The sequence below is a fragment of the Castanea sativa genome, chromosome 11, assembly GCF_040712315.1.
Source record: "Castanea sativa cultivar Marrone di Chiusa Pesio chromosome 11, ASM4071231v1".
Lineage (NCBI taxonomy): Eukaryota > Viridiplantae > Streptophyta > Magnoliopsida > Fagales > Fagaceae > Castanea > Castanea sativa.
The window spans coordinates 47,486,156-47,512,935 of record NC_134023.1 but is presented as its reverse complement, the minus strand read 5'-3'; the positions used below and the strand labels follow the sequence as shown (position 1 = coordinate 47,512,935).

At 37.9% G+C, this 26,780-nt stretch overlaps 1 protein-coding gene across 3 annotated transcripts in view; it reads left to right on the top strand.

The window, feature by feature from the left end:
* Positions 1-26,780, top strand: part of LOC142617109 (uncharacterized) — a 46,833-nt gene that overhangs the window by 7,034 nt on the left and 13,019 nt on the right. For all 3 annotated transcript variants that reach the window (XM_075789808.1, XM_075789806.1, XM_075789807.1), the window contains exons 10-28: positions 3,699-3,821; positions 3,912-4,165; positions 4,684-4,787; positions 8,254-8,348; positions 8,439-8,678; positions 8,991-9,179; positions 9,266-9,347; positions 9,470-9,537; positions 14,877-15,022; positions 15,343-15,451; positions 15,535-15,681; positions 15,772-15,819; positions 15,900-16,028; positions 16,113-16,352; positions 16,764-16,901; positions 16,990-17,075; positions 17,149-17,254; positions 18,201-18,296; positions 18,419-18,571. In XM_075789808.1, the coding sequence (XP_075645923.1) occupies positions 3,699-3,821; positions 3,912-4,165; positions 4,684-4,787; positions 8,254-8,348; positions 8,439-8,678; positions 8,991-9,179; positions 9,266-9,347; positions 9,470-9,537; positions 14,877-15,022; positions 15,343-15,451; positions 15,535-15,681; positions 15,772-15,819; positions 15,900-16,028; positions 16,113-16,352; positions 16,764-16,901; positions 16,990-17,075; positions 17,149-17,254; positions 18,201-18,296; positions 18,419-18,571 (2,553 nt within the window). The remainder of the gene's footprint in view (positions 1-3,698; positions 3,822-3,911; positions 4,166-4,683; positions 4,788-8,253; positions 8,349-8,438; positions 8,679-8,990; positions 9,180-9,265; positions 9,348-9,469; positions 9,538-14,876; positions 15,023-15,342; positions 15,452-15,534; positions 15,682-15,771; positions 15,820-15,899; positions 16,029-16,112; positions 16,353-16,763; positions 16,902-16,989; positions 17,076-17,148; positions 17,255-18,200; positions 18,297-18,418; positions 18,572-26,780) is intronic.

The window sequence follows — 26,780 nt, the reverse complement described above, 5'->3', positions numbered from 1 at the left end:
ACAAAGATGTCGAATGAAATGACTGATTGTATTAAAAGAGTGGCTAAAGACGTACATCGAGAATCCAAAGGATGTGGGTAACCGACTAAGGGGACTTGGTGGTGGAATAAGGAGGTTCAAGCAGCAACTAGATTAAAGGGAGAGCTATAGAAGAGTATTTAGATGTAGAGACCATGTTTCTTATGAGAATTGTAAATTGACGAAGAGGGAAGCAAAAATGTTAGGCTTATGATGAATTATTTTTTTATACATCATAAGTGGGGGAGGGGGAGTTGAACCCTGGATGCCTTTGTTGGAAACACTAGGAAGTGCAAGTTGACCTAAAGGTCATTGGCTATAGCAAGTTGGGGACAAATGATGGAGAAAATAATGTTTATAAACTTGGTAAGATAAGGGGAATAAAAATAAGAGACTTGATGTAGTAAAGATGAAGATTAAAGGATGTTAGCAAATGAGGAGCATATTAAAGAGAGTGAAAAGGTATTTGATAAACTTTTCAATGGAAGCAATGAAACAGTTGTATTGGTGCGAATTGAGTAGCCCTGTTGAGAATAGAAACCATAGGTAATGATGCATTGAGGCGGATGAAAATGGAAATTTTTTTTGGGACTGGCTGAAATTCCCATTGAAGTATTGAAGTTCGGAAGTGCGTTGGTGATATGGGTTTATGTTGGTTGACAAACCTTTGTTGACTTCAAGTGTTAACAAAATGCCTAGTGAGTGGAGGAGAATACTCTAATACCTATTTAAAAGAACAAAGGGGCGATTTAAAACTATACAAATTACCATGGAAACTTACTTATGAGAATATGGTTCCTGGCTGTTTCATGTGGATTGTTTGAATGGAAAGAAATCGACGCTCTTTTGAGGCTACTGAGAAATCATTGGTTCAGTTACAAGCTTTATGCTAGAAGACTCTTTTTGATTGGTCTAGGTGCTGGGCTCCTCAAATTGTTCTTCTAATGAGGTTCGCCAATGGAGTCCTCCATTGGGAGATTCATTTTTGTAGGGATGTGCATAATCGGGAATTGGAAGCTTTCAGGAGCTTCATAAACACCATTTATAGCACTCTTGTAAGGGGGATTGGGGAGGATAAGAGATGTTTGCCTGGTAAGAGTAAGGGGTTCATGGTCAATGCGTACTACCATTTTCTAGTTGGCCATAGTGAGCAGTTTTTCCCTTAGAAAAGCATTTGGAAGCAGAAGATTCCCTCTAGGGTGGCTTTCTTTTTATGGACCGCTTCCTTGGGGAAATGTCTGACAATTGATAATTTAAGGAAAATAAAGGTTTGCATTTTGAATTGGTTTTATATGTGCAAGTGTAATAGTGAAACTGTTGATCATCTATTCCTTCATTGCCCGGTTGCTTCAGAGTTGTGGGATATGGTTTTTGGTTTACTTGGAGTTTGTTGGGTTATGCCAATGTCTGTTGTTGGGCTATTTGCTTGTTGGCAAGGTCGATTTGGTCGCCATCGTAATGGAGATATTTGGATGGTTGTTCCTCATTGTTTGATGTGGTGTATTTGGAAGGAGAGAAATAGTAGCTGTTTTGAAGACAATGAGAGTTCCATGCTTGATTTCAAGCTTCTATTTTTCAGAACCTTATTGGACTGGTTCTCCGTGTGGAGAAACCATCATTTTTCTTCCATTTTGGGTGTGCTTGATTTTTGTAATGTTCGTATTTGATTTATTCACCCCTGTATACTCCCTGTGTACTTGGGTGTCTCTCTTTTTGATTTCAATAAAGCTTTATTACTTATCAAAAAAAAAATTGTTCTTCTATTATTGAGTTACTTTCTTCTCGTAGAGTTTCCCCATAAGTTTTTTTCTCCTTGTTGTTTGTTGCTTTTTTTTTTTTTTGGTGTTCACTGTTTACCATCATGAACACCTTGTATTTGCTTTCTTTGTTTTTTCATCTTGATTAATATTATTCTTACTACTTATCAAAAAAAAAAAAAGAGTCACACTAGGGTTTGAGTTGATAACCCAGTGGTATTGACACTTTTTGTGGTGCTTGATCTTTGGGGTGACCCCACCTCCCCCTCCCTTTATTTAAATAGCAAAAAACGAAAAAACAAATTATGAGTCACATTATGAAACAAAAACTTTGAATATAGGTTAAAACATGAAACAACAATAATGGGGAATCAATTTGGTTTTATGCTAAGGTGATCTATCATGGGAGCTATTTTATTACTTAAATGCTAAATGGAAAGTATATGGAGTCCTGTAAAGATCTTCATATGATTTTTATTAACCTAGGGAAAGATAGGGTCTTTGGAGAGGTTATATGGTGGGTTTTGGAAAATAAATGAGTTCCTTTAAAGTAGATTAAGTTGATTAAGGGTATGCATGACAAAACTGTATTCAGGTTGAGATTAAGTAGAAGCATCACAAGTGAGTTTCCTATCTCTAGAGGCTTGTATCAAAGATTAACATCAAGTCCATACCAACCTTATACTAGTGATGGATGAATACACTGATTCGATTCAAGAAGAATTTTTTTGGTGTATGATTTTTTGCATATATAGTATTGGTGGATGAAACTGGACATTGTGTTAAATGACAAGTTAGAAATTTGGCAAGACGCTGTAGAATAAGACTTTTGATTGAGTAGGGCTCTAGAGAGTACGTTGAATGTAAGTTTAGTAAAATTAGAAACAAATATGAAGTGGTTGTAAGACTTGGTGGTCAAGAAATGCCAATGAGTGAGAATTTTCAATATCTTAGATCAATAATTTATAAAGATGGAGAGATTGAAGAGATATCAACCATAGGATAAAAACATGATGGATGAAGACATCAAGAGTATGGTTTAATTGTAGAAGACATTTTATGTTAAAGAAATTTTTTATTTAATGATTGCTATAAGATGAGCTATGCTCTATGATTCTAAATGTTGGACTATTAAAAAGTAACATTCATAAAATGAATGTAGCTCAAATGAGAGTGTTAAGATGGATAAGGGGAAATAATCTGGAAGATATAATTTGAAGTGAAAAAAGTGGCTTAAAGATAGGGGTGACCTTTGTTGATGAAAAGATGTGGGATTGTCTGTTGAGATGATTGTTCATATTTAGAGGAGAGCAATTAATGTATTTGTAAGAAAAAGTGAGTTGGGTCAAGTTGAGGGGATGAAGGAAGACAAAAAAAAGGGATAAAACTTAGGTACAGTATCTTAGGTGCTATTTCTTAGATTCCCTCTTTAAGATTTGGCCATGTGGCTACTTAACTAAAAAATACATTTCCATCCCATCAGAAAAAATCCACATGGCAGAGAATCTTAAGAGATGAATCTAAAGAACAGTACTTACATACTGTACCTAAGTCTTGCCCAAAAAAATATTATTAATATAAATAGTAAAAAAGAAAATGTCAATTAATTAAGTAGTAAATCGTATGCATTTGGATAGAATTGAATAACGGAAGGAATACATTTGGCCGACCTTGACTAGTTTGTTGAGGGTTGATAACTGACCCCAAAAATTTCGATACTAAAGGGTGATTATTGTTGTTGTAAGGGCCACATGGGAGGATGTTGAAATAAATGCTTTAAAATTTGAAAATGGACACTCTTTTTGGCACATCCCTAAAGTAAATCGAGACACGTTATTTCGGGACGAAGTATTTTATTGTTATCATTAAAAATTTTCTTGAGATGTATACAAAACATGGTTTGATGTGAGTTCATCCTTTCAGGAATGCCTCAAGTTCTTAAAGGAGATTCAATTTGGTGGATCCCAGGATTTTTCCACCAAAGCGTTCCATGATTCTGGTGCTGTCTCGAATCTTTATTTGGAGACTAGTTCTACCTTTATGAAGGTTCTTTCTACAACTTGGTTAATCTGTCCATCCACATGCATTCTCATTCTTGATTGTCTGGAACCTTGTTGTCTCTGTTTTTCACTACAGGTCCTTAAAGCTCATGCTGGCTTGATTACCTCCAGCCAGCTTGCTGAGGAAATGGAAAAGCTGCATGCACCTGTTATGGATCCTAATCCCAGGTTGCAGAATGGTGGGGCAACTGATTCTTCGACATCTGATGGATATTCAGATGATATTGAGGCTGAAGCAAACTCTTATTTCCAGCAAATGTTTTCTGGCCAGTTGACCATTGATGCAATGGTCCAAATGCTTGCTCGATTCAAGGAATCTTCTGTGAAAAGGTTAATGCCTGTTAAAGCCTTTCCTCCAGTTGCTCGGTATCTAATTATATTCTTGTGTTTTTGAAAGCCAATATAGCCTTGTAGCTCAACTGGCACCTTCTGGTGTTTTCGATGGAAATGCCTAGGGTTTTAATCCCCCCCCCCCCCCCCCATTGCAAATATTAAAAAAAAAAAATCGTGTTTTTAAAACCCTTTCAGGTTTTGAATGCTTTGTCTTTCTCGTTCTACTTCTGTTGTACTGTGTAATGGCTATCATTTCTCATATGTGATGGCATCTTTCACCCTGTATTTAAATGTCTTTCCATGTTTTAGTCTTTTGGATAACCAAAATGGAAATGGTCTGAAGTGGGTTGTTTTATCTTTCTAGTTTGCCAATTCATTATTTTCCTGAATAATTAAAACCTACCAAAAGGAGCTTTTCACTCAAATCTGCTTTTGCAACCATTTTTTACTCTGAACTTTTATTTGGTTTCTTATTTCAAAATAACAATTTAAGGTTCTTTGGCACTGACTGACAGGGAACAATTAATTTTTGAGTGCATGATTGCAAATCTGTTTGAGGAGTATCGATTCTTCCCCAAGTATCCTGAAAGACAGCTCAAAATTGCTGCAGTTCTGTTTGGTGAGTTTTCTTACAAAATTTGCAAATGAACCATGATGGGGTCTAATACTCAATATACTCTGATTTTATACATTCCCTTTGTTTAATTATATTTAAACAGCTGGAGTTGTGCTACTTGGTCCAGTTTCATTTATCCTTTGATTGGGTATATTGAACTAAGTACGTTTATTTTTTGGGTCTTGTTCCCAGTAAAGGGTGTTATGAATAAAACAATCCTTTTGTGTACTAGTTCTGGTAGGTGATCAATGGCAGCCCAACTGATTTTTTTGGAAGTTCTAGGGGGCTTCGACAAGGGGATCCTTTATCTCCATTGTTGTTTGATATTGTGATGGAGGCATTAAGTCGTATGTTGGATGTGGCTGCCTCCGCTGGGCAATTTTCAGGTTTTTCTGTGGGTGGTGTGGTTGGTCCATCAGTGATGGTGTCTCATCTCCTATTTGCAGATGACACTTTGATTTTTTGTGATGCTGAACCGTCTCAGATTGCTAATTTGAGAGCGGTTCTTACTAGATTTGAGGAGGTGTCCGGGCTTCATATTAATTTAGGGAAATCTGAGTTGGTACCTGTTGGTGGCGTACCCAATTTGGAGGCTTTGGTGGGTCTGTTGGGGTGTGGGCAGTCTTCTCTGCCCTTGAAATATTTGGGCCTTCCTTTAGGTGCTAAATTTAAGGACTTATCTGTTTGGAACCCTATCCTTGAGAGAATGGAGAGGAGATTAGCAGGTTGGAAGAGAATGTATTTATCTAAAGGGGGTAAGGTGACCCTCATTAAAAGCTCACTATCGTCCTTACCTACATATTTTCTTTCCCTTCTTCCTTTACCAGGTAAGGTGGCTAAGCGTATGGAGAAATTACAGAGAGATTTTTTGTGGGATGGGATTGGTGGTGAACCTAAAATTCATTTAGTTAATTGGGCCAAGGTTTGTAGGCCACTGAAGGATGGGGGGTTGGGTATAAGACAGTTGGGTAATTTTAATTCTGCCTTACTGGGTAAATGGTTGTGGAGGTATGGCACCGAGATTGATGCTTTATGGAGAAGGGTTATAGAGGCAAAATATGGGAATATTTGGGGTGGTTGGTGTACGAAGAAGGTGACAAGTCCTTACGGGGTCAGCTTGTGGAGATATATTAGAAGTGGTTGGTTGAACTTCTCTAAATTACTTGTTTATGATGTGGGGGATGGTACTAGAGTGAAATTTTGGAAACATGTGTGGTGTGGGGATTGTACTCTCCAAGAGGCCTTTCCGGAGCTTTATTGTCTTAGTAGGTCCAAGGACTCCTCAGTGGCTGAAGTTATGGGTTGGTCTGCTGGGAGGTATCATTGGAATGTGCAATTTCGTCGTCCTCCACAAGACTGGGAAGAAGAAGCCTTTGATCGGTTTATGGGGCTACTTTACTCCTCGTCAGCAAGAGGGTTTGGACCAGATAGGGTATGTTGGAAGCCTGCAAGGAATACAGGTTTTGAGGTTAGAGGTTATTACAGTTCTTTCTACCCTCATAATCTTGTTTCCTTTCCCTGGAAAATGATATGGCAATCGAAGGCTCCTCCAAGGGTAGCCTTCTTTTCTTGGTCTGCTTCCTTAGGTAAGATTTTAACAACAGACAACCTTCGTAAAAGACGAGTGATTGTGATTGATTGGTGCTTTATGTGTAAGAGGTGTGGGGAGTCGGTGGATCATCTTCTACTTCATTGTACCATAGCTTGGGAATTGTGGTCTTTGGTTTTTTGTTTGTTTGGCATTCAGTGGGTTATGCCTCGTACTGTTCTTGAGGTGTTTGAGGCTTGGCAAGGAAAGTTTGCGCGACATCGTCACATTAATGTTTGGAAATTAGTTCCTCACTGCTTGATTTGGTGCATTTGGCGAGAAAGGAATGTTAGAAGCTTTGAGGGCTGCGAACGCTCGTTGATGGAGATTAAGTCTTTCTTCTTACACACTCTCTTTGAATGGAGTGTGGTTTTTTCTCATTTTTCTTGTTCTTCCTTTTCTATTTTTCTTGACCGTTGTTCTTTTGTTTCTTGATTTTTGTACCCATAGTACATCCCCAATGTACTCGGCTTGGCGACTTCTTTTTTCATTATTATTATTAATATTCTTACGTTATTTATCAAAAAAAAGTTCTGGTAGGTGGGGTTAGTTGCTTATAGGTTTTACTGTCTAGAAGCTAGTCCAAGGGTCTCTTCTTTTGAAAGGTTCCTTACATTATCAACGAAAAAAAAAACAATGCTTTAGTAAAACAACAGCGAAAGTATCAGATTTAATTTTCTGAAATAATTTTTTCTAGAGCCTTATGATGAGAAAATTAATGATAGTGTTGGAGTTTAATACACTATGAGAATTTCCCAGCATCTCCATCAACGAACAATGACTTCCTAGAGTCGTTGCTTTTTATAGATAATATTGTTCATCTGTAATTCTTTAGACTTAATTGTGTCCCTTGTACATGAAGTAGTCTCGTTGCCATAAAATGTATATGAGAATTACCTTGACACATACCTCTGGTCAATTATATTCCTTCAATAGTAGCTTCTAATGCTGACATTGTTGAATGTGTGTGTTTATGAACTTTGAGATTTATGTGATTATGTACGTCATGTTTTGTTGCATGTCTTCGGCAGATTCATGCATTGACTTTATAAAAATGCCATTTTTTGCCTGATATAAGTTACACTGATATAAATGCTTTGGCTTTCAGTATTTTAACAGACATTGTCCTTATATACTGTTAGAGCCATTACATATCCTTAAGTTTTGATTTTCTTTTGGAGGTTGAGGAAAAATGGGGAGTTCGATATTTTTTCTTTTTATGTTGCTATGAGGGGATCCTCTCTCTTGCCACTTTTCCTTGGAAGGGTGTATGGGGTTGAAGGCCCCTTAGTGAGGGTCTTTTTTTGTTTGGATGGCGGCATGGGGGAATCTAACAATATATAAAGTTTGGGGAGGAGAGGATATACTAGTAGATAGATGTTTTATCTGTCAGTGTAGTGGGGAGGGGGTGGATCACCTTTTGATTCATTGCACGGTGGCTTCTCATTTGTGGTGTTTTGTATTTAGATCTTTTGGTATCTCATTGGTCATGCCAGGGAGTGTGAGAGATCTTTTGTTTGGTTGGAGGAATTGGTTGGGAAAATATTTGTCAGATATTTGGAATTTGGTTTCACTTTGTTTGATGTGGATTCTTTGGCGTGAACAAAATAGGACCAGTTTCTAGCTCATTTTGTTGAGACTTTGTTTGATTGGTCAGCTTGGGGACTCACAAATAGAGATTTTGTTCCTATGTTTATCGAGTCTCTATTTCATTGTATATAATCTTTTTCTTTGTAGTTGTTTCCTTAGGCTACTTTATGCTGTTTCTTTAGGCTACTTTGTGCTGTTTTGCATGAAGTAGTCTCTTTTCAATAAAATTTTCTTGTCAGAAAAAAAAGTTATGATTTTCTTTTGTTGCCATGGTTCTTAACCATATTTCAGGCTCTGTGATCAAGCACCAGCTTGTAAGTCATCTCACACTGGGGATTGCTCTGCGTGGTGTGTTAGATGCACTACGCAAACCTGCAGATTCAAAAGTTTGTATCATCTCTCATTGAGTGCATTTTCTTTTATTGGTGGTGTTATATGCTATTAATAGTGGTTATTTTAACTTTTATCTTATGCAGATGTTTGTGTTTGGGACTCTAGCTCTCGAGCAGTTTGTGGATCGTCTGATTGAGTGGCCACAGTATTGTAATCATATCTTACAGATATCTCATCTGCGTGGTACTCATTCAGAACTTGTTGCTTTCATCGAACAGGCTCTGGCCAGGATTTCATCGGGCCATTCAGACACAGATGGAGGCGGTCATGGTTCTGTTGTTAATCACCATGGTCCCACTCAGTCTTCCTCAGGGAATTTGGAGGTAAATTCTGAAGTTTATCTCTTGACTTCTGTCATGCATTTGAACTCACCAAAACCAAACGTATGAAGATTAGACTTCTGTAGTGCATAAAATTACTTTTGGAAATTGTGAAAATCCCATACATGTTGGAAAATGGATTGTTTGAGGATTCATTTTTAATGAACTAAAAAAAAACTCAATTCTTGAGAATGCATAATCCACAGTAAAGTCTTTCGAGAATGAAATTTGTTTGGCCATTTAGCTGAGCTATATATGTATTTATATTTTCTGAATAATGTCTTTTTATTTTTATATGTTGGAACATTGGTGCAGTTAAATGGCTCTAGCATCATACAGGCTGGGCAGCAGCTTTCATCTCCAATACAGATTCAACTGAGACATGAAAGTCTTGAGGATCGTCATAAAACTGCTGCAGCATCATCTAATGATGTGAAACCACTCTTACCTTCTGTAGGGCAATCTTCAGCTGTTCATTCAGCTGATGCCTCCAGTATTCAGAAGGTAACTCCCCCCTTTGCTCTCTCTTGTTGTGGTGTCAGTTTTTATCCTCTTCCTGGCATTTGCTCATTTTATTGCTAAAGTTGCAGCCACAGATTGCTGTCAGTGCTCCAGCATTGCTGTCTTCTTCCCCTGGTTTTGTCCGTCCTTCTCGATCAGTTACATCTGGCAGTAATTTTCTTTGACCTAAAATTATGCCTTTTGTTTTACAGAAGTTTCAACTCTCAACTAGTCTTCATTTATTTGTTAAATGCTCCATCACTATAGTCATGCTTATGCAATGTAATTTACAGGGTTTGGGTCTGCACTGAACATTGAAACACTTGTTGCTGCCGCTGAGAAAAGAGAAACTCCGATAGAGGTACACACTTCCACGTTCAATAACTTTCACTAAAATACTAGCTGTATATCTGTGTGGTGCACGTGTTAGTTAAAAATCAAATGTAAATTAAGGAAAAGACTTCATATATATATATAAATAATAATTTATATATATCTTTTTTTTTTTTTTGATAGGTAATAAGACTTTTATTGAAAAAAATTGAACATCATGTTCACGATGGTGAACACTTTGAATGAGAAACAAATACAATATAATCAAGAACTAAAGGAAATAGAGACTAAGAATTCAGATAAAGAAATACAATTCCTACACCCCCAAATACGAGCCTAATGAAATAGAGTACCAAAGAGGAGAGATTTTAGATGATCTGATGTTCTCTCCTTGTCTTAAAAAATGTGGGTATTGCGTTCCTGCCAAATTAACCACACTAAACATGCCGGGACCATATTCCAAATGGTTGAAAGATGCTTTCCAAATTTCTCTAGATAAAGAAAAAAGAGCTAGCTGGCCTCGACATTACCCACTAGATCCCAAACACTGCAAAAGCTTCACACCATAAGGCGCGAGAAAACTTACAGTCAAGAAGAAGATCATCCACTGATTCCCCATCGCAGCAGCACAAACAACACCTATTAACTAGAGACTGACCTCTCTTCACAAGATTAAATAAGCTCAAAAAAGGAATAATCAGTATCTGCCTCCCAATCTTGAAGACCATGACAGAAAAGTAAATTCTAGCTCCTACTACCTCCTTCTGAAGTAGATGCTACCAAGTCAGAGACCCATGCTTCTTTAGAAAGAGAGCAAGCAAACATTGCAGGAAATAGTTCTTTCAAAGGAATAGGCCCACTCCACGGATCATGCTAAAAACCTATGAAGCACGGGTGCGTTTCGAGATTCGGGTGCGGGTGCGGGAGCGGGTGCGGGACTCGGCAATTTTTGAAAAAGTAGGGTGCGGGTGCGGCGATTAAAAAATTATTAAAAATATTTTTATTTATATTTTTAATATATTGCTAAACATACTTTTTTCACATTATATAAATATATACCAAATTTAAGAGCAATGGTAAATAATAACTAGAATACAAAGAATAGGAGAGAGCCTAGCTGAAGAGTGAAGGTAGAGAGTGGGAGAGAGGCTCAAGAAAAATGAAGAGGGAGAGGGTTGGGTCTTGGTTTTTTTCCAAACGGTGCGTTTGCACCTTTTTTTTTAGCCATACGCACCTGTTGTTTTTTTTTTTTTTTTGAATTTCGGCCGGTATCGGCAGATATCGGCCGATTTAGCCGGTATCGTCCGGTATCGGCCGGACCGATTTCACCCGATTTGGGCCGAATCGGCGCGATTTCGCGCGCGTCGGCCCGAATCGGCGCGAATCGCGCCGAATCGCGCCGAAAAAAAGGATTTTTTATTGCCGGACGCGGCACGGACGCGCAGGCAGCGGCGTCGCCTGCGCGTCGCCGCGTCCGGCCGCATCCGACTCGGGTGCGGCGGCCCAAACGCCGCACCCATGCTTCATAGCTAAAAACTAACATGGCAACCCTCCCCCACATTATACAAAATTAGACTAAAGAACTTCTCTGTTCCTTTCATAATACTCCTCCACATCCCACACCTATAAGAACCTCTTACCCCTCTAGTGCACCAGCCTCCTCTCTCCTCACCATACGTGGCTGCTATAACTTGGCGCCATAGTTTGTTACTTTCTTTCCCAAAATGCCACAACTACTTCCTGAGCAAGGCCTTGTTAAACAACCCAATCCCCCAGATCCCTAAACCACTAGTCTCAACTGGCAAACAGACCTTATCCCAAGCAACTAAAGGATATTTAAAAATATCCTCCAAGGCCTCCCAAAGGAAATACCTTTGAATTCTTTCTATTCTAGCTGCCATAGCCTAAGGGATAGTAAACAAAGATAAAAAGTAGGTGGGAAGGCTTGAGAGAGTACTTTATAACAAAGTAAGCTTGCCACCTTTTGACAAATAAAGTCTTTTCCAACCAGATAGCCTATTCTCCATCTTTTCTATAATAGGATTCCATATTGACGAATCCTTATAATGGGCCCCGAGAGGCATGCCCAGATATCTCATAGGGAGAGTACCCACCTTGCAACAAAGGGTACAAGCCAAAGCATTCAAATTCCCAACATCACCAATAGGAACAATCTAACTCTTACCTACATTAATTTTTAGTCCTGTAATGGCTTCAAAGAAGATCAGCACCATCCGAATGTATAATAATTGTTCCCTAGAAGCATCACAGAACAAAATAGTATCGTTAGCAAAAAGAAGATGATAGATATGCACACCCCATTGTCTATGGGACTCCGTAATGGAGATATATGGAAGGCCGTCCCTCATTGTTTGTTGTGGTGTATTTGGAAAGAGAGAAATAGTAGGTGTTTTGAAGATATCGAGAGTTCCATGCCTGATCTCAAGCTTCTTTTTTTCCGAACCTTACTTGACTGGTTCTCAGTGTGGAGAAGCCATCATTTTTCTTCTATTTTGGATTTACTTGACTTTTGTAATGTTCGTCTTTGATTTGTTCCCCCTTGTTTACTCCCTGTGTACTTGAGTGACTCTCTCTTTTTAATATCAATGAATCTTTATTACTTATCAAAAAAAAAAAAAAACCACCATTTTCCATTCTCTTCAATGGTCAACTCGACAACTCGACAAAGGATCCCCTTGGTGAATACCATGAGAACTACCAAAAAAAACCCATAGGAGATCCATTGAACAGTAAACTAAATATTAATTTTTTTTTTTAAAGTCATGGAGGGAAGCACAGTTTTATTGAAAAAGAAAACTACATTAGATGATTAAAATAATTTAAAATGAATAATGAAACTTAAAAAAAATACTCTACAAAATTTTGGTAATAGAATTTAGTAAGAGTAATATTTTTGAACTTCTTGAATGTGGCAATAGAGTTTCACTTAAAGAAAACTATATTAATAACTTTAATGTATTTATACAAAATTACAATAGCATGTCATATGATGTTTAATAGTTATGTTGAGCTAAATGAGCTACATGACCCAATTTTTAGTATGAGGTCTATGATGTTGACACGTGGTTCAATTTGGATGCATGTTAGCTAGAGTTGAAGATCTTGATTTGTGACTTATTCAGCGTTTGATATTACATACACAATGGCACTTTTGTTTTCTACATTTATTTTTAATAAATCGTTTTATGTTCTATGAAAATTTTGTGTTCATAGTCTCAGAGTCTCTATGTCATCTGGTATTGATATTTTTATCTTAGCAATGAAGTATTTTGCGTCCATTATCATAACATCTAATTTATATTTATGTATTTCACTGGGTCCCTATATTCTTCAATCAGATTAAGTTAATTTTGCATGTACAAAGTTGGGCTGGGTGGCTGATATGAACTTACATTTTAATATGATGCATGCGATTTTTGGCACTCGAGATATTTCATGTATAGTTTAGTATTGTGGAGTTCTTTTGTTGACCTGAATGGAACTAATTATTTTTTCTTTCTATGGGAGGGATATTTGTGAATAAGTTTTTGCAAATTAAGGACAAATACTTATTGGTCTAGCACCTAGATCATCCTATGCTTGTTCACATTTTTTTAGTTCCTTTATAGTGAGTTGTCCTAATAGTGGTGCTTTTTCTATTCAAACATTTTTTTGGTTATGTTCTTTAGTAGAAAATGCAAATTGTTCATGCTTGTGTATTTTATTCTAGGAAAAAAATATTTTACTTATGAACTTAATTTTTGTGATTGTGATGCAATAAATTACGATTTAAGTTTTTTAATTATAGTTTTAGAAAAACTTTATTATTGAATTATCTTACTCAATTCAAATTCAAAATAATACTCCCTTTTTCAAATGATAAAGTTCTTTAAAAAAGAAAAAAAGAGAGGAGGATTTGTCTAGTTGTCTTAAAATAAATAAGGAGTTTAAAACTAAAAGTTCAATATGCTATAGAATTATTATATTTAAAAAGAAATAATTCTTATTGAAAGTGGTGTCACATTTAATATTGTTGTAATGAATGATAAGTACTTGCACCAAAATTAAGTATTGATTTGACACATGGCACAAAGTTCAACTTCAATTTGGAATCTAATTGAATTTTCTCCCAGCGTTGGCTATATATATATATATATATATGTATGTATGTATGTATGTATGTATGTATGATATGATATTCTTGTTGTTTAGTTTAGTATTAATGGAATTTTTTGTTGACCTGAACAGAACTTCTTATCTTTCTTTCTTTCTGCGGAGGAATATTTGTGAATTACTCTTAGCAAATTAAGGACGAATACTAATTGTTCAAGTACCTAGACCATCCTACACTTTCACATTTTTCCTTAGTTCTTTTATAGTTACTTCAGGTTGAATAGTCGTTCTTTTTCTATTCACCTAAGAAATGTTTACTGTGAGGTCTTGCAGGCATAATGCTGATTCTTGACCTTTTTTTGGGTGAAATTTTGTCAGTTCCATTGCTCATATATCTTCTCTCTTTTCTTCAAAATAATTATAAATTTTGTGTTCGAATAATTTGTGCAACTCTAAATATTGATGGTATTTTTTCCTTAGGCTTGTCATTTTCTGTATTTATGTTGCCACACGTGTTCTTATCTGATCTTGTTGAGCAATTTAGCAAGCCAAGCCTTCTAGTTAGTGGCTCCGCACCATATCCCTAACCCTGCATTTTCATTTCAGGCCTTAGATTTTTTCTTTTAGTGGATTAAATAGATAGATACCCAAGAACCATAATCTTTGGAACACTGTTTCTAATAGTCAATAGGGGTTAGGTTTGTTTGGCTGTGGCATCTATGCTGCCTGGCCTACAAACGTTGTAAGTGTTTCAACTCTTAAAATTAACAAAGAAGATGGTGCTTTCTGATTTGGGTTATGTTTGTGAGATCTGATTTGAGGTTGTATCTTGCTGTTAGCTATGTTTTACAACTTCCCATGTTTGCTCTGGGTGAGCTGGTTCTGTTTTAGGGGGATTTTAATCTGAGCCAGTACTGAGTCCCAAAGATTGATATTGAGAGTTTGAGAATCATTAGTTTGGGCACTATATATAACATCAAATAGCACTTCCTCCCACAATAATGGGATAAAGGGTGAGGTTGTGGGTTCAAGAGCCCACTTGGTGCATGTGTAAGTTACCAATAAAAAAACATTGAGGTGTATATATTATTTTAAAAGTATTGTATGAGAATAACTGTCTTTCAATCAACCCAATCAAAATCACGGGAACAATGGAATTTGCATATTGAACAATTTACCTTAATATTTTTTGGGTTGTCATGCTATTTGTTCATATCTGTCTTTATCTTATAAGCGTCTATGTTCTGTTTACAGGCTCCAGCATCAGAGATTCAAGACAAGATATCTTTTATTATTAATAACATTTCAGCTACTAATATCGAAGCTAAATCTAAAGAAATAACTGAATTTTTGAAAGAGCAGTACTACCCCTGGTTTGCGCAATATATGGTTATGAAAAGGTTAGAAACTTTATGACTTAATCTTGTATTGGTGTTTGCATTTATAAAAGAACATGTTTTGAAACATATTTGCGTGAACTTGTAACTTTCTTTACTCCATAGTGTAATTTGTTGTATTGGTCTTTATCACTGTCTGGTTCTTTCTCAACACCCCCTAACTTTCAATGGAACATGCATTGAACTGGATTTTTATGATCTCACATGCGCATGCACGCATGCGTGCGCACGCACACACACATGTTGGTATACCTTGCAGCTGCCTTTGTTGTCATCTTCATATGCTTTTCTTATCACATCACGTAATACTTAATTTTTGGCAGAGCAAGTATCGAGCCAAATTTTCATGACTTGTATTTGAAGTTTCTGGACAAGATCAATTCAAAAGCTTTGAATAAAGAGATTGTTCAAGCCACTTATGAGAACTGCAAGGTTTGTCTTATAACTATTTTATTTTTGTGTTTAGAAGTAGAGATCATTGTAATAATTTGGCATCTTTTATTTTATTTTTTCAGGTTCTTTTAGGATCAGAGCTTATAAAGTCTAGTTCGGAAGAGCGTTCATTGCTGAAAAACTTAGGTAGTTGGCTTGGGAAGTTAACAATTGGGAGGAATCAAGTCTTAAGGGCTCGTGAAATAGATCCTAAATCTTTGATTATAGAGGTGATAAAGGGATCGTTTTTTCTTCTTGAGTTTTATTATGGTTATTATTTGATTTTTGACTTTTCCCCCCTCTTGGGTTGGTGGTGACAGGCATATGAGAAGGGATTGATGATTGCAGTAATTCCGTTTACTTCTAAGGTAGGTTATGCTGACAATTGCCAATTTTCAAGGCTCTGAACTTGGGTGCTGTGATCTTAACCATCTACCTTTTGCTGCAGGTTCTGGAACCCTGCCAAAGCAGTCTTGCATACCAACCCCCCAATCCCTGGACCATGGGCATTCTTGGGTTACTTGCTGAGATATATTCAATGCCTAACTTAAAAATGAACCTCAAGTTTGACATAGAGGTACACATACAATTGTTTCATTGTTGATGCATTCCTAATATATCTTTGGCTCTCTTAGCTACTTATATCCTTTTGTCATTTTAGGTCCTATTCAAGAATCTAGGTGTTGATATGAAGGATGTTACACCGACTTCTCTTCTCAAAGATCGCAAAAGGGAAATTGAAGGGAATCCTGATTTTTCTAATAAAGATGTTGGAGTATCCCAACCACAGTTAGTTTCTGAAATCAAATCAGGAATAGTGTCTCCAGTGAATCAAGTTGAGCTACCACTTGAGGTTGCTAGTCCTTCTAATTCTGGTGGCCACACACATTTACTATCTCAGGTTTGTTTGGTTAGAAATGTTGAACTTCTGTCAATGTTGTTAAAAGCGCACTTAGGTGCGCTTAAAGCTTGAAGCCCCAAGGTCTCAGCGCTTTGTTTGGCTAAAAAAAAGCTCATTTAATGAAGCGTGCTTTAGGCACGTTATTTTGGCTTCTTTTTGAAGAAGCTTGTGTGCTTAGGCACACCTATTTATTTTATTGCCAAAAAAAATATAAATCATCAAAATTAATTGCTTGATCTTGAAAGAAATGACATGGACCAATGATTTACCATACAACCACTATTCTTAATGTGTTTTTATCTACTTGTCAAAGGATATGAACATGTTGATTGACCCCCTTTTTCTTGTGTATTTCATCTTTGTTTGCCCTGTTTCTATGTTCTGAAGTTCTAACTAATTTGGTTTGTTCAGTATGCTTCTCTTCATCTACCTTCCGGTACTTTGATGGAGGATGAAAAGCTATCTGCTTTGGGATTGGCTGATCAGCTCCCTTCTGCTCAGGGACTCTTACAAGCCACTCCATCCCAGTCACCTTTTTCAATTAGTCAGGTGGTTGTGTTTTCTTCCTTCAGTTTATTAACAATTGATCATATTTTAGTAGCACACACTAATGATCTGGTTCTTCTGCTGTTTGCAGATTCCGGCACAAATACCCAACATTGGAAATCATGTTATTATCAACCAGAAGCTCAGTGGTTCGGGCTTACACCTGCATTTTCAGAGGTTTGAAGCAGAAAATTCTTTTACTGCTTTTTTAAGTACATTGCTGAGTACTCATCGCTCTCATACATTACAGCATGGTTCCAATGGCGATGGATAGAGCTATTAAGGAGATAGTATCTGGTATTGTTCAGCGCAGTGTATCTATAGCTACTCAAACAACAAAGGAACTTGTTTTAAAGGTTTGTCAATGCAGCTTAATGAAACCTTTTTTTGGGTGCTAATTATGTAATCCTTTTATTCTTTGGCTTTATGCGGTGCCGTAAACTCCCTTCAATCTATTCTTTTTTCTAACAGCCATGTCCTATGTTCATATCCTTCTTGATCTACCCTGAACTTGAAAATAATCTCTCCATATAAGGCGTGCATTACTTGGTTTTCCATGCAGAACTTCCTTCTTCAGTGCGATCAAGTCATATCTTTTGTTGCACTTACCCATTCTAGTTCATGTGTTTCAACTGTGCTCATCTTTTTTTTTTTTTTTCTTTGCATGCGCTTCCTTATCTTGTTCTAGTATGATCCCTTTTTCTTAGTAGGCACTCTCATTTAGGAACATTTTTCCATTTCGATTTTCATGTATTCAAGCTACAGGCACTGCCATCTATAATCTCAGTTTACTTATGGGTAACTGGTTCAATATATTTAACTTTTCCCATTTTTATTTTTAATTTTACTAAAGTTGTGTTTTATATATAGCAAGTGAAAGAGATTCTATGAACACTACAATGGAATTACTCTTAACTGAGACCCAATAAGACCATCCAAGTAATAATCTAAGTCAATATGTCTTCAGTTGCATCTCCAAGGCTTCCACTTCAAAAAAAAAGCACCAACTCCTAAATCAGCCTTGAAGTTCATTTATGCGAGTCGTCTATAGTTTATATATATCCCTGTTGTGATTCAAGTGCTTTTATGAGGACAAGCTTTGACGGCTGTGGGGGGCTATGTTTTGTTTTGAATTGAATAAAAGACTTGCATAAACCTCTTTCTTTAGCAATGTTTGAACAACAGAACTATCCCAATATTTTCCCATGTGTAGTTGGGATTGCTGAAGCCCATGTCACAATATCTCTCTAGTCGCTGTTGTTATATATAATTGTTACTTACTTTATTCAAATATGATGGTAGGATTATGCCATGGAATCAGATGAGACACGCATATTCAATGCAGCACACTTGATGGTTGCGAGTCTGGCTGGAAGTCTAGCTCATGTAACATGCAAGGTAATATCTATCACTATACTTTCACAATTTCTTTATCCTGTTTGGTTTTGGATTGTTATAAAATCTTTTAAAATGTCTGCTTTTATTTTCTTGTGTTAACTTTGGTTGGTGGCTTCTGCTAGGAACCCTTACGGGTTGCACTATCAAGTCAACTGAGGAGTTCGCTACAGAATAGGGGTATTTCAAGTGAAATTATGGAACAAGCTGTACAGCTTGTTACCAATGACAACCTTGATCTTGGCTGTGCACTTATTGAACAGGCTGCCACAGACAAGGTTAGCTCTGATGATTGTGCACTTTATGCTTGCCTGTGGTGTGTATTTTAGTTTATGGCATATAGAAGGTTCATCATCATCTATTAAAGCATTTTCCTGACTTTCTACACTGGGTGTTTTATACTTGGTGGCAATATAGGAAGCGTCTAAATTTTTTTGTTGTGTTTGTCAACTAAAATACGTAAATAAAATTTGGAACATAAGCTGTATGGAAGTTGCCCTTTGATGAATGTGAGTGTCTTGGATTAAGACAATAACTTCTTGTTATTTCCTTGAAAATATTTGGCCATGTCTTATATAATTGGACAAAACAATTATGGAAAAGGAGATGGGACCTTTGAAAAATTATGCACAAGGTTTGGAATAATTGGCGAAGTTAAAGTTGACTTAGGATGTTTGCATGTTTAATTATCACCTATTCTATCTGAATTAGTTCTCTCTTTTACCTTCTTAATTGAGACAGTTTTTTACTAATGTTATTTTAGGTCTTCCTATACTTTTTTTGATTCCCTCGACTTGGATCATTCACTCTTCCTTTTTGGTGCATTAATCGCTCTTCTTGCATATGACCAAACCATGTCAAGTGACCCTCCTTATTTTCGTAAATAGGGCTGCCCCTATCTTTAAACAAATTTCATCATTTGAAATCCTATCTTTTGCTCTTCTCTCGCTGAGTTTTTGCCCTCCCTTAACTTTGTTTCCTAGTAGATTTTTCTTATTGTTCATCATCATGAACTCCTTGTATGATTTTCTTTCCTATATTTATAAAAGCTTCCGGATTACTTATCAAAAAAAAAAGAAATCCTATCTTTTCTTGATTTCATTTATCTATCTTAACATTCTCTTAGGTACACTAATTTTTATCAAAATGTTGCCTCTCAACAACTCAACCTTCAGTGCCGTAGATTATAGTTGGTGTTATAGTAGTTTTGTAAAAGTTTTCCTTGAACATAATAGATAATCTTCGATACGCAATAGGCTTGATGCATTCCCCTACTTCATTCACCGTGTTTTTACACTATGATTTACATTCTCTTCAATCTCTCTAGACTCGTGAATTATTGATCCAAGATATCGAGAGCTCTTACTTTTTGGTATCTCCTACTTTTACTTAATTTACATTCCATGTATTTTGTTTTAATTGTAGTTGGCCAAAAGCCTTTAAGCATCTTTCCAAATTTGTAGCTTAACATCAACTCCACACCTTGTTTCATACTCCAAAACTATATCATCTGTAAAGAGCATACACCCAAGTAATTTCATCTTGAGTTCATCTGGTGATTTCATCCGTCTCTGGTGCAATGAGATATGGACTTAATGTTGATCCTTGATATAAACCTACTATGATAGGAAACACAATTGTCACGCCTCTACTTGTTCTTACGGTAGTTACAATTTTGTCATACATATCCATAATAAACTTAGCTTGCGTTTGGATGTGGATTAAAATTATAAATTATTTAATTATTCAGCTTATTTTTGCTACTATTCATGGGCCCTACTGCATTTTTTGGCACTATTTATAAGTCCTACTGTACTATTTCAACTAACTTCTACCTTTATCTACAGTACTTTCAGCAATAAGTTTTTAGTTTCAGCAAAATAAGCGGTATCCAAACAGACTCTTAATAGATTTTAGAGGAACTCATTTCTTTTCTAGGTCCCTCCATATAACCTTTGATTCTTTAATATTGTTTTTTTTTTGATAAGTAAGAATGATATATATACGAAGGGTTACTCTATGCCTGAAAAAACACAGAGCAACCTAGGAGATACAAGAAGAAGAAAACAAAGAGAAACAAAGACAACAAGAAAATTAGAAAAGGAAAAGGGAGCAAAGAAAAGAAGGGAGGGAATCACTAGACGTGAGTCCCCACGCGCGCGACCAATCAAAGAGAGTCCCACTAAAAAAAACAAGCAACTGTTCACTAGAGCTATCCAAATCCTCAAAAGTCCTCCGGTTACGCTCCTTCCAAATACACCAAAGGATGTACAGCGGGACTAAATTCCAGATCTGAGATGAATGCTTCCCCAACCAAAAAGCATTTCAGGAATCGATCTAGGCATAACCCAGGCCAAGCCAAAAGATAGGAAAACAAAGCTCCATAACCGGTAGACCATTTCACAATGAAGAAGAAGGTGATCTACCGTCTCTCCACTATGACGGCACATAATGCACCAATCCACAAAAACCAATCTCCTCAATCTCAGATTGTCTCCCGTTAGAATCTTATTCCAAGCTACACACCAAACAAAAAAAGAAACTCGCCTTGGGGCCTTTGCTCTCCAAATAGCTTTCCAAGGAAAGATAGTTGAAGGAGAATTTCTTAATTTGTTATAGTACGACCGGATGTCAAAAGCTCCATTAGACTTCAATTTCCATCTCATCCGATCTCCAACATCCATAGGAGGGGTTATAGCACCCAACATACGAAGAAACCGCAGCCCTTCATCCATCTCCCAATCATTAAAAAATCTACTAAACCGAACATTCCAAAATCTTCTATCCTCCGCCCCCTGCCTTTGCAAAGAAGCTTCAACAGAAGCCTCCTTCACAATGGCAATGCCAAACAACCTTGGAAAAGCCAATTGAAAAGGTTGATCCCCATGCCACCCATCCTGCCAAAACCTCACCCTATATTGTTGTTTCTTGTCTTAACCTATATTCAATCGTTCCCTCCCAAAGTTTGATAGTGTGACTCGTAAGATACATTCCATGTTAACTTGTCAAGTTTTGAATATCTCCCTTGTTTTTGTAAATAAGTATTAAGAGTATGTATTGTATGCTAAGAATATGCACTACAATGAGTATCTACCAATGTTATTTAAAGATTATAGTTATATATTTCCATGAGATAGGCCTATAATCATACATTCCTGCATAATAAACATACCTATACTCAATTTCCCTAAACATAGTTCTAGTATGTTTGATGGAAGTGTCTGTGTTTTCCCTTAGCTTAGTTTTCTGATAGATTTAGAGGCCTGGCTACCTCGGATTAGTCACAAAATTTGAGGCCTGGCTACCTCGGATTAGTCACAAAATTGTGGTTTTTACGCTGTTGATATGGGAGGTTCCATTTTCTTTTTCGTGGAGTCCAAGACCTTTGAGTTCTCTGTTGAGGAGGGAGGAACTTATTTTATGTTACGCATTTTTGAGAGAAACCGAGATTCTCTCCGATCAGTTTTCATGGGCAAAGAGGGTGCAAAACGTTTGCTAACTATTGTGGAGGATCTCATGTCTAATGTAACTACTGGAAATTTTGCACGAACCTTTAGAGAGGGTGACAAGGTATTTATCTTGCAATTAGGTTCCAATTCCCATGGCAGATTTTTCATGATCTCGGAACTTGTCCATGGCCGGCGGAAAGGCTTTATCGTGGTGCCAGAAGGTAAATTGGGTAGTGGGTGGAGAGGGTTTGGCCTACACTTGAGGAAAGTCATTGTTCCTGAGTCGAAAATCAGCACCCAACCACAAGCTGTCTTGAAGCAGACAGTGGAGAAGTCCAAGTCTCTCTTGATGGCAACGGCGGAGACTGATTGGAGAGGGGATGGTGGTAGCAAGAAAGGAAAGTCATTACTGCCAAATTTTCAAAATTCAAACACAACAAACTTGCGCAATCATACCCATGATTCTCGTGAATTGAATGCTGAAAAAGATCATGCGAGGTCTGAGGCTAAACTTCCGTTTGTAATTCAAGATATAGCTGGCAGAGCTGTATCGCTGGAGATTTCCATGGGATTGGAGTGTGGGCCGGATGGTAGATGGCAGGTTCAGTGGTCCAATGTTCAGGAGGTTGTAAAGCCCAACCCTTCAATGAAGCCTATAGCTCCCTTCAAACCAAAGCCCAAGCCCAAACCCATACAAGTTTGGCGGCCCAAACCGATACAAACCCATCTTCATTCTTTATCAACTGGCGAGACCCAACACGATGGGAGTTCTTTACCATCGGTCTCGGTAAGTAATGCGAGAGATTCCCGAAGCAGTATTGCAGTGATTGCGAAGCCGACGCACTCTCAAGTTGATCCTTGTAGCTCGCCGACGATAGCCCAGTCATTGAAGCTCGCCGATGACGCCGATATTGATGCCGATATTGGGATTCCTGGCTCCGACGGGGCCGATACTGAGTCTCTTGGCTCCGATGAGACCGATGAGCAAGCAACCACCTCTGATGGCGAAGATAATTTGCAGCGAGACTTTCGATTGTTACTTCAGGAGCATTCCGGCAATGTTATCAAGATATGGGGGAATTCAGATCAGTGGGTGCTTGAATTGAGAGATGGAAGGAGAGTGGCGGTTCCGATACGAATTTCTCTGCCACCGAGTGAAGTCACAGAGGTTCTAGAAATGCAAAAACAGTTGGCTTTGGTTCCATTGAAGTGTTCAGACCCTTTGGAGGTGTCATCAACTCAGTTTGAAGGGGATGAAGTACTTGTGGAGGACTGGGTTTCGGACACATATTCGGAGGTTGTTGAGTTGCCAAACGAAGGGGGTTTGTCACCTATAGTGGTGGAACCGCTGGCCTATTCTCTACCATTGGGCATGGAAGGAAAGGAAATTGTGGGTCTGGAGAGTCCAGTAAAGAAGGATTCTTATTCTGACTGGTTTCAAAGTAAATTCAATGGGTTTGATAATTTCCTGGGTGTATCATTAAAAGGGTTGGAAATTCAAGCAACAAATTTCTTGCTAGTTGTTGAGGCTGAATTGCAACGTAGGGTTGCTTTGGAGATTAAAGCACGTGACTTGAAGAGTTCAGGAGTGAGAGGTATCAGAGAGCTGAAAGGTCTATTCAGTTCAATTAATTATGGTTCTACTTCTTCTAGGCGGAATGGTACTAGTAGGGTGCGGGCACTATCTGTTTCTAAATGAAGTTGAAGATAATTTCTTGGAATGTCAGAGGATTGAATGGGGTTGAGAAGAGGCTTCAGATTCGTAATTTATTGCGATCATGGAGGGCTAATATAGTATGTCTGCAGGAGACCAAACTTGAGTGGATCACTAGAGGAATTGTTCGAAGTATATGGGGTTGCCCATATGTTGATTGGCTTTACCTGGGTTCTGAAGGTGCTTCTGGGGGTATTGTTTTGATGTGGGATCGAAGGGTGTTGGAAAAAGTAGAGGAAGCAGTGGGGCATTTTTCTGTTTCGTGTAAATTTAAAAATGTTGGGGATCAATTTGAGTGGGTGTTTACAGGTGTCTATGGTTGGCAGGGCTAATTAGTTGGTGGGATGTGCCATGGTGTTTAGGAGGCGACTTCAATATAATCTGCTTCCCTTCGGAAAGATTAGGGGCTGAAAGCTGTACTTGGGCTATGTATGAGTTTTCAGATTTTATCTCTCTCCATGGGTTGATGGATATAGCTATGGATGGGGGCCTTTATACTTGGTCCAATACTTCCTCCGCTTCTAGAATAGACCGATTTCTTTTCTCTCCGCTTTTGGCAGATCACTTCACTTTGTTCTCCCAAAAAAGGCTTTCAAGAGTACTTTCAGATCATTTTCCAATTTTGTTGGAGGGGGGAAGTCATCGGAGAGGTAAAACCCCTTTTCGTTTTGAGAATATGTGGTTGAAGCTGGAGAATTTTGTTGACAAAGTGAAGGTTTGGTGGGCATCTTACTTGTTCCAAGGCAATCCAAGTTTTATTTTAGCTAAGAAGTTGGCAGCTTTGAAATTGGATCTAAAGAAGTGGAACGAAGAGGAGTTTGGTAATGTCACTATTAAGAAACAGCATCTTTGGAACAAATTAAATGATCTGGATGTTAGAGAAGAGATTCAACCTTTGACAGCTGAGGAAAAGTTAGAACAAAATAATCTCCGTACGGATATTGAAAAGCTCACTCTCTTAGAAGAGATTAGTTGGAGGTAGAAGTCTAGGATGTTGCAATTGAGGGAGGGGGATGCAAATACCAAATTTTTCCATAGAATGACTAATTCACATAGAAAAAATAATGGCATTGAGAGCCTTATGCTATGAAGCACGGGTGCGGCGTTTGGGCCGCCGCACCCGCGTCGGACGCGGCCGGACGCGGCGACGCGCAGGCGACGCCGCTGCCTGCGCGTCCGTGCCGCGTCCGGCAATAAAATATTATTTTTTTCGGCGCGATTCGCGCCGATTCGCGCCGATACGGCGACGATTCGGGCCGACGCGCGCGAAATCGGGGCGACGCGCGCCGATTCGGCCTGAATCGGTCCGTATCGGGCGATTCCGGCGATTTCGGCCGATACCGGCCGAAATCGGCAGATATCGGCCGATACCGGCCGAAATCGGCAGATACGGCCGAAATTCAAAAAAAAAAAAAAAGAAACAGGTGCGAAACGCACCGTTTTACTTAGCCCAAAAAAAAAAAAAAAAAAAAAAAGCCAAACGGCTGCGTTTTGTAAAAAAAATGTTGAAACCCTTAAGGCTTAAGCTGTCTTCATTTTTTTGAAACCCTCACAGATCACTCGTCCCAGCACCAGCAGCCAAACGCCCAAACCTCTCTTCATTTTTTTTTTTCTGTACTCTCAGTTTGATTGTCTTGTTGATGTATCTTTTATTTTGTTTTAGTTTCAAACTTGTGAGTTGTATTTTAATTTTCAAACATCATGGAATGTTTATATAATGAAGTTGTATTCTAGTTATTATTTACTATTGTTCTTAAATTTGGTATATGTTTATATAATGTGAAAAAAGTATGTTTAGCAATATATTAAAAATATAAATAAAAATATTTTTAATAATTTTTTAATCGCCGCACCCCGCCGCACCCGCACCCTACTTTTTCAGAAATTGCCGAGTCCCGCACCCGCTCCCGCACCCGCACCCGAATCCCGAAACGCACCCGTGCTTCATAGGCCTTATGGTAGATGGAAATTTGTCTTCCGATCAAGGCATGATTGCTAATTGTATTACTCAATTCTATAAGAATCTATACTCTGAGGAGCAAGTTGATAGACCATTTCCAGATGTATTGATATTTCCAAGGATATCCGGTGATAATGCAGATTGGTTAGATAGACCCTTTGATGAGGCAGAAATTTTTGAGGTCATAAAGAATTTTAATTGTGACAAATCGCCTGGTCCAGATGGGTTTCCTATGGCTTTCTTCCAAGCTTGTTGGGGAATTCTCAAACTTGATCTTATGGCTGTTTTTAATCATTTTTATGTTAAAGGTCAGTTTGAGAAGAGTTTGAATGCAACATTCATCACTCTCATCCCTAAAAAAAAATGCAGCAATTGAAGTTAAGGATTTTCGCCCCATTAGTCTTGTTGGGGGGGTTTATAAAATCATTTCTAAGGTCTTAGCCAATAGGCTCCGCACAGTTATGGAAGATATAATTTCAGCATCACAAAATGCTTTTGTGAGAAACAGGGAGATTCTTGATCCTGTACTTATTGCTAATGAGAGCCTTGACAGTAGATTGAAATCTGATTTGCCAGGACTACTTTGCAAATTAGACGTTGAGAAGGCCTTTGATCATGTAAATTGGAGGTTTCTTATGCAGCTGTTAGAAAAGGGTGGTTTCTCTGCTAAATGGCGTCAGTGGATTTTCTTTTGTATATCTACAGTTCGTTTCTCTATTCTGATAAATGGCTCTCCTTGTGGGTTTTTTGAGAGTTCCAGGGGGTTACGACAAGGAGACCCATTATCCCCTTTGTTATTTGTATTGGTTATGGAAGCCCTTGGGAGGATGTTGGAAAAGGCTGCCCATGATGGTCACATGTCAGGCTTTAGTGTGGGTTGTGTAGAGGGAAGATCATTGGTGGTGTCTCACCTTCTCTTTGCGGATGATACTTTGATTTTTTGTGGTGCTGATTTGGACCAGATTCTGTTTCTCCATATGATCCTCATTTGGTTCGAGGTGGTTTCTGGCCTAAAGATAAATTTGGGCAAGTCAGAATTGGTTCCTATTGGTATGGTGCATAATTTGGACTTATTGTTGACTGTTCTTGGCTGTAAACAAGGTACTCTTCCAATGAAGTATTTGGGTCTTCCTTTAGGAGCTAAATGCAAGGATAAGGCAATCTGGAACCCAATTCTGGAAAAGATAGAACGGAGATTAGCAGGATGGAAACGTCTGTACTTATTAAAGGGAGGTAGAGTCACTTTAATTAAAAGCACTCTATCTAATTTACCTACTTATTTCCTATCTCTATTCCCTATTCCTGTTGCTGTGGCTAACCGAATTGAGAAACTACAGAGAAATTTCTTATGGGGTGGCATTGGA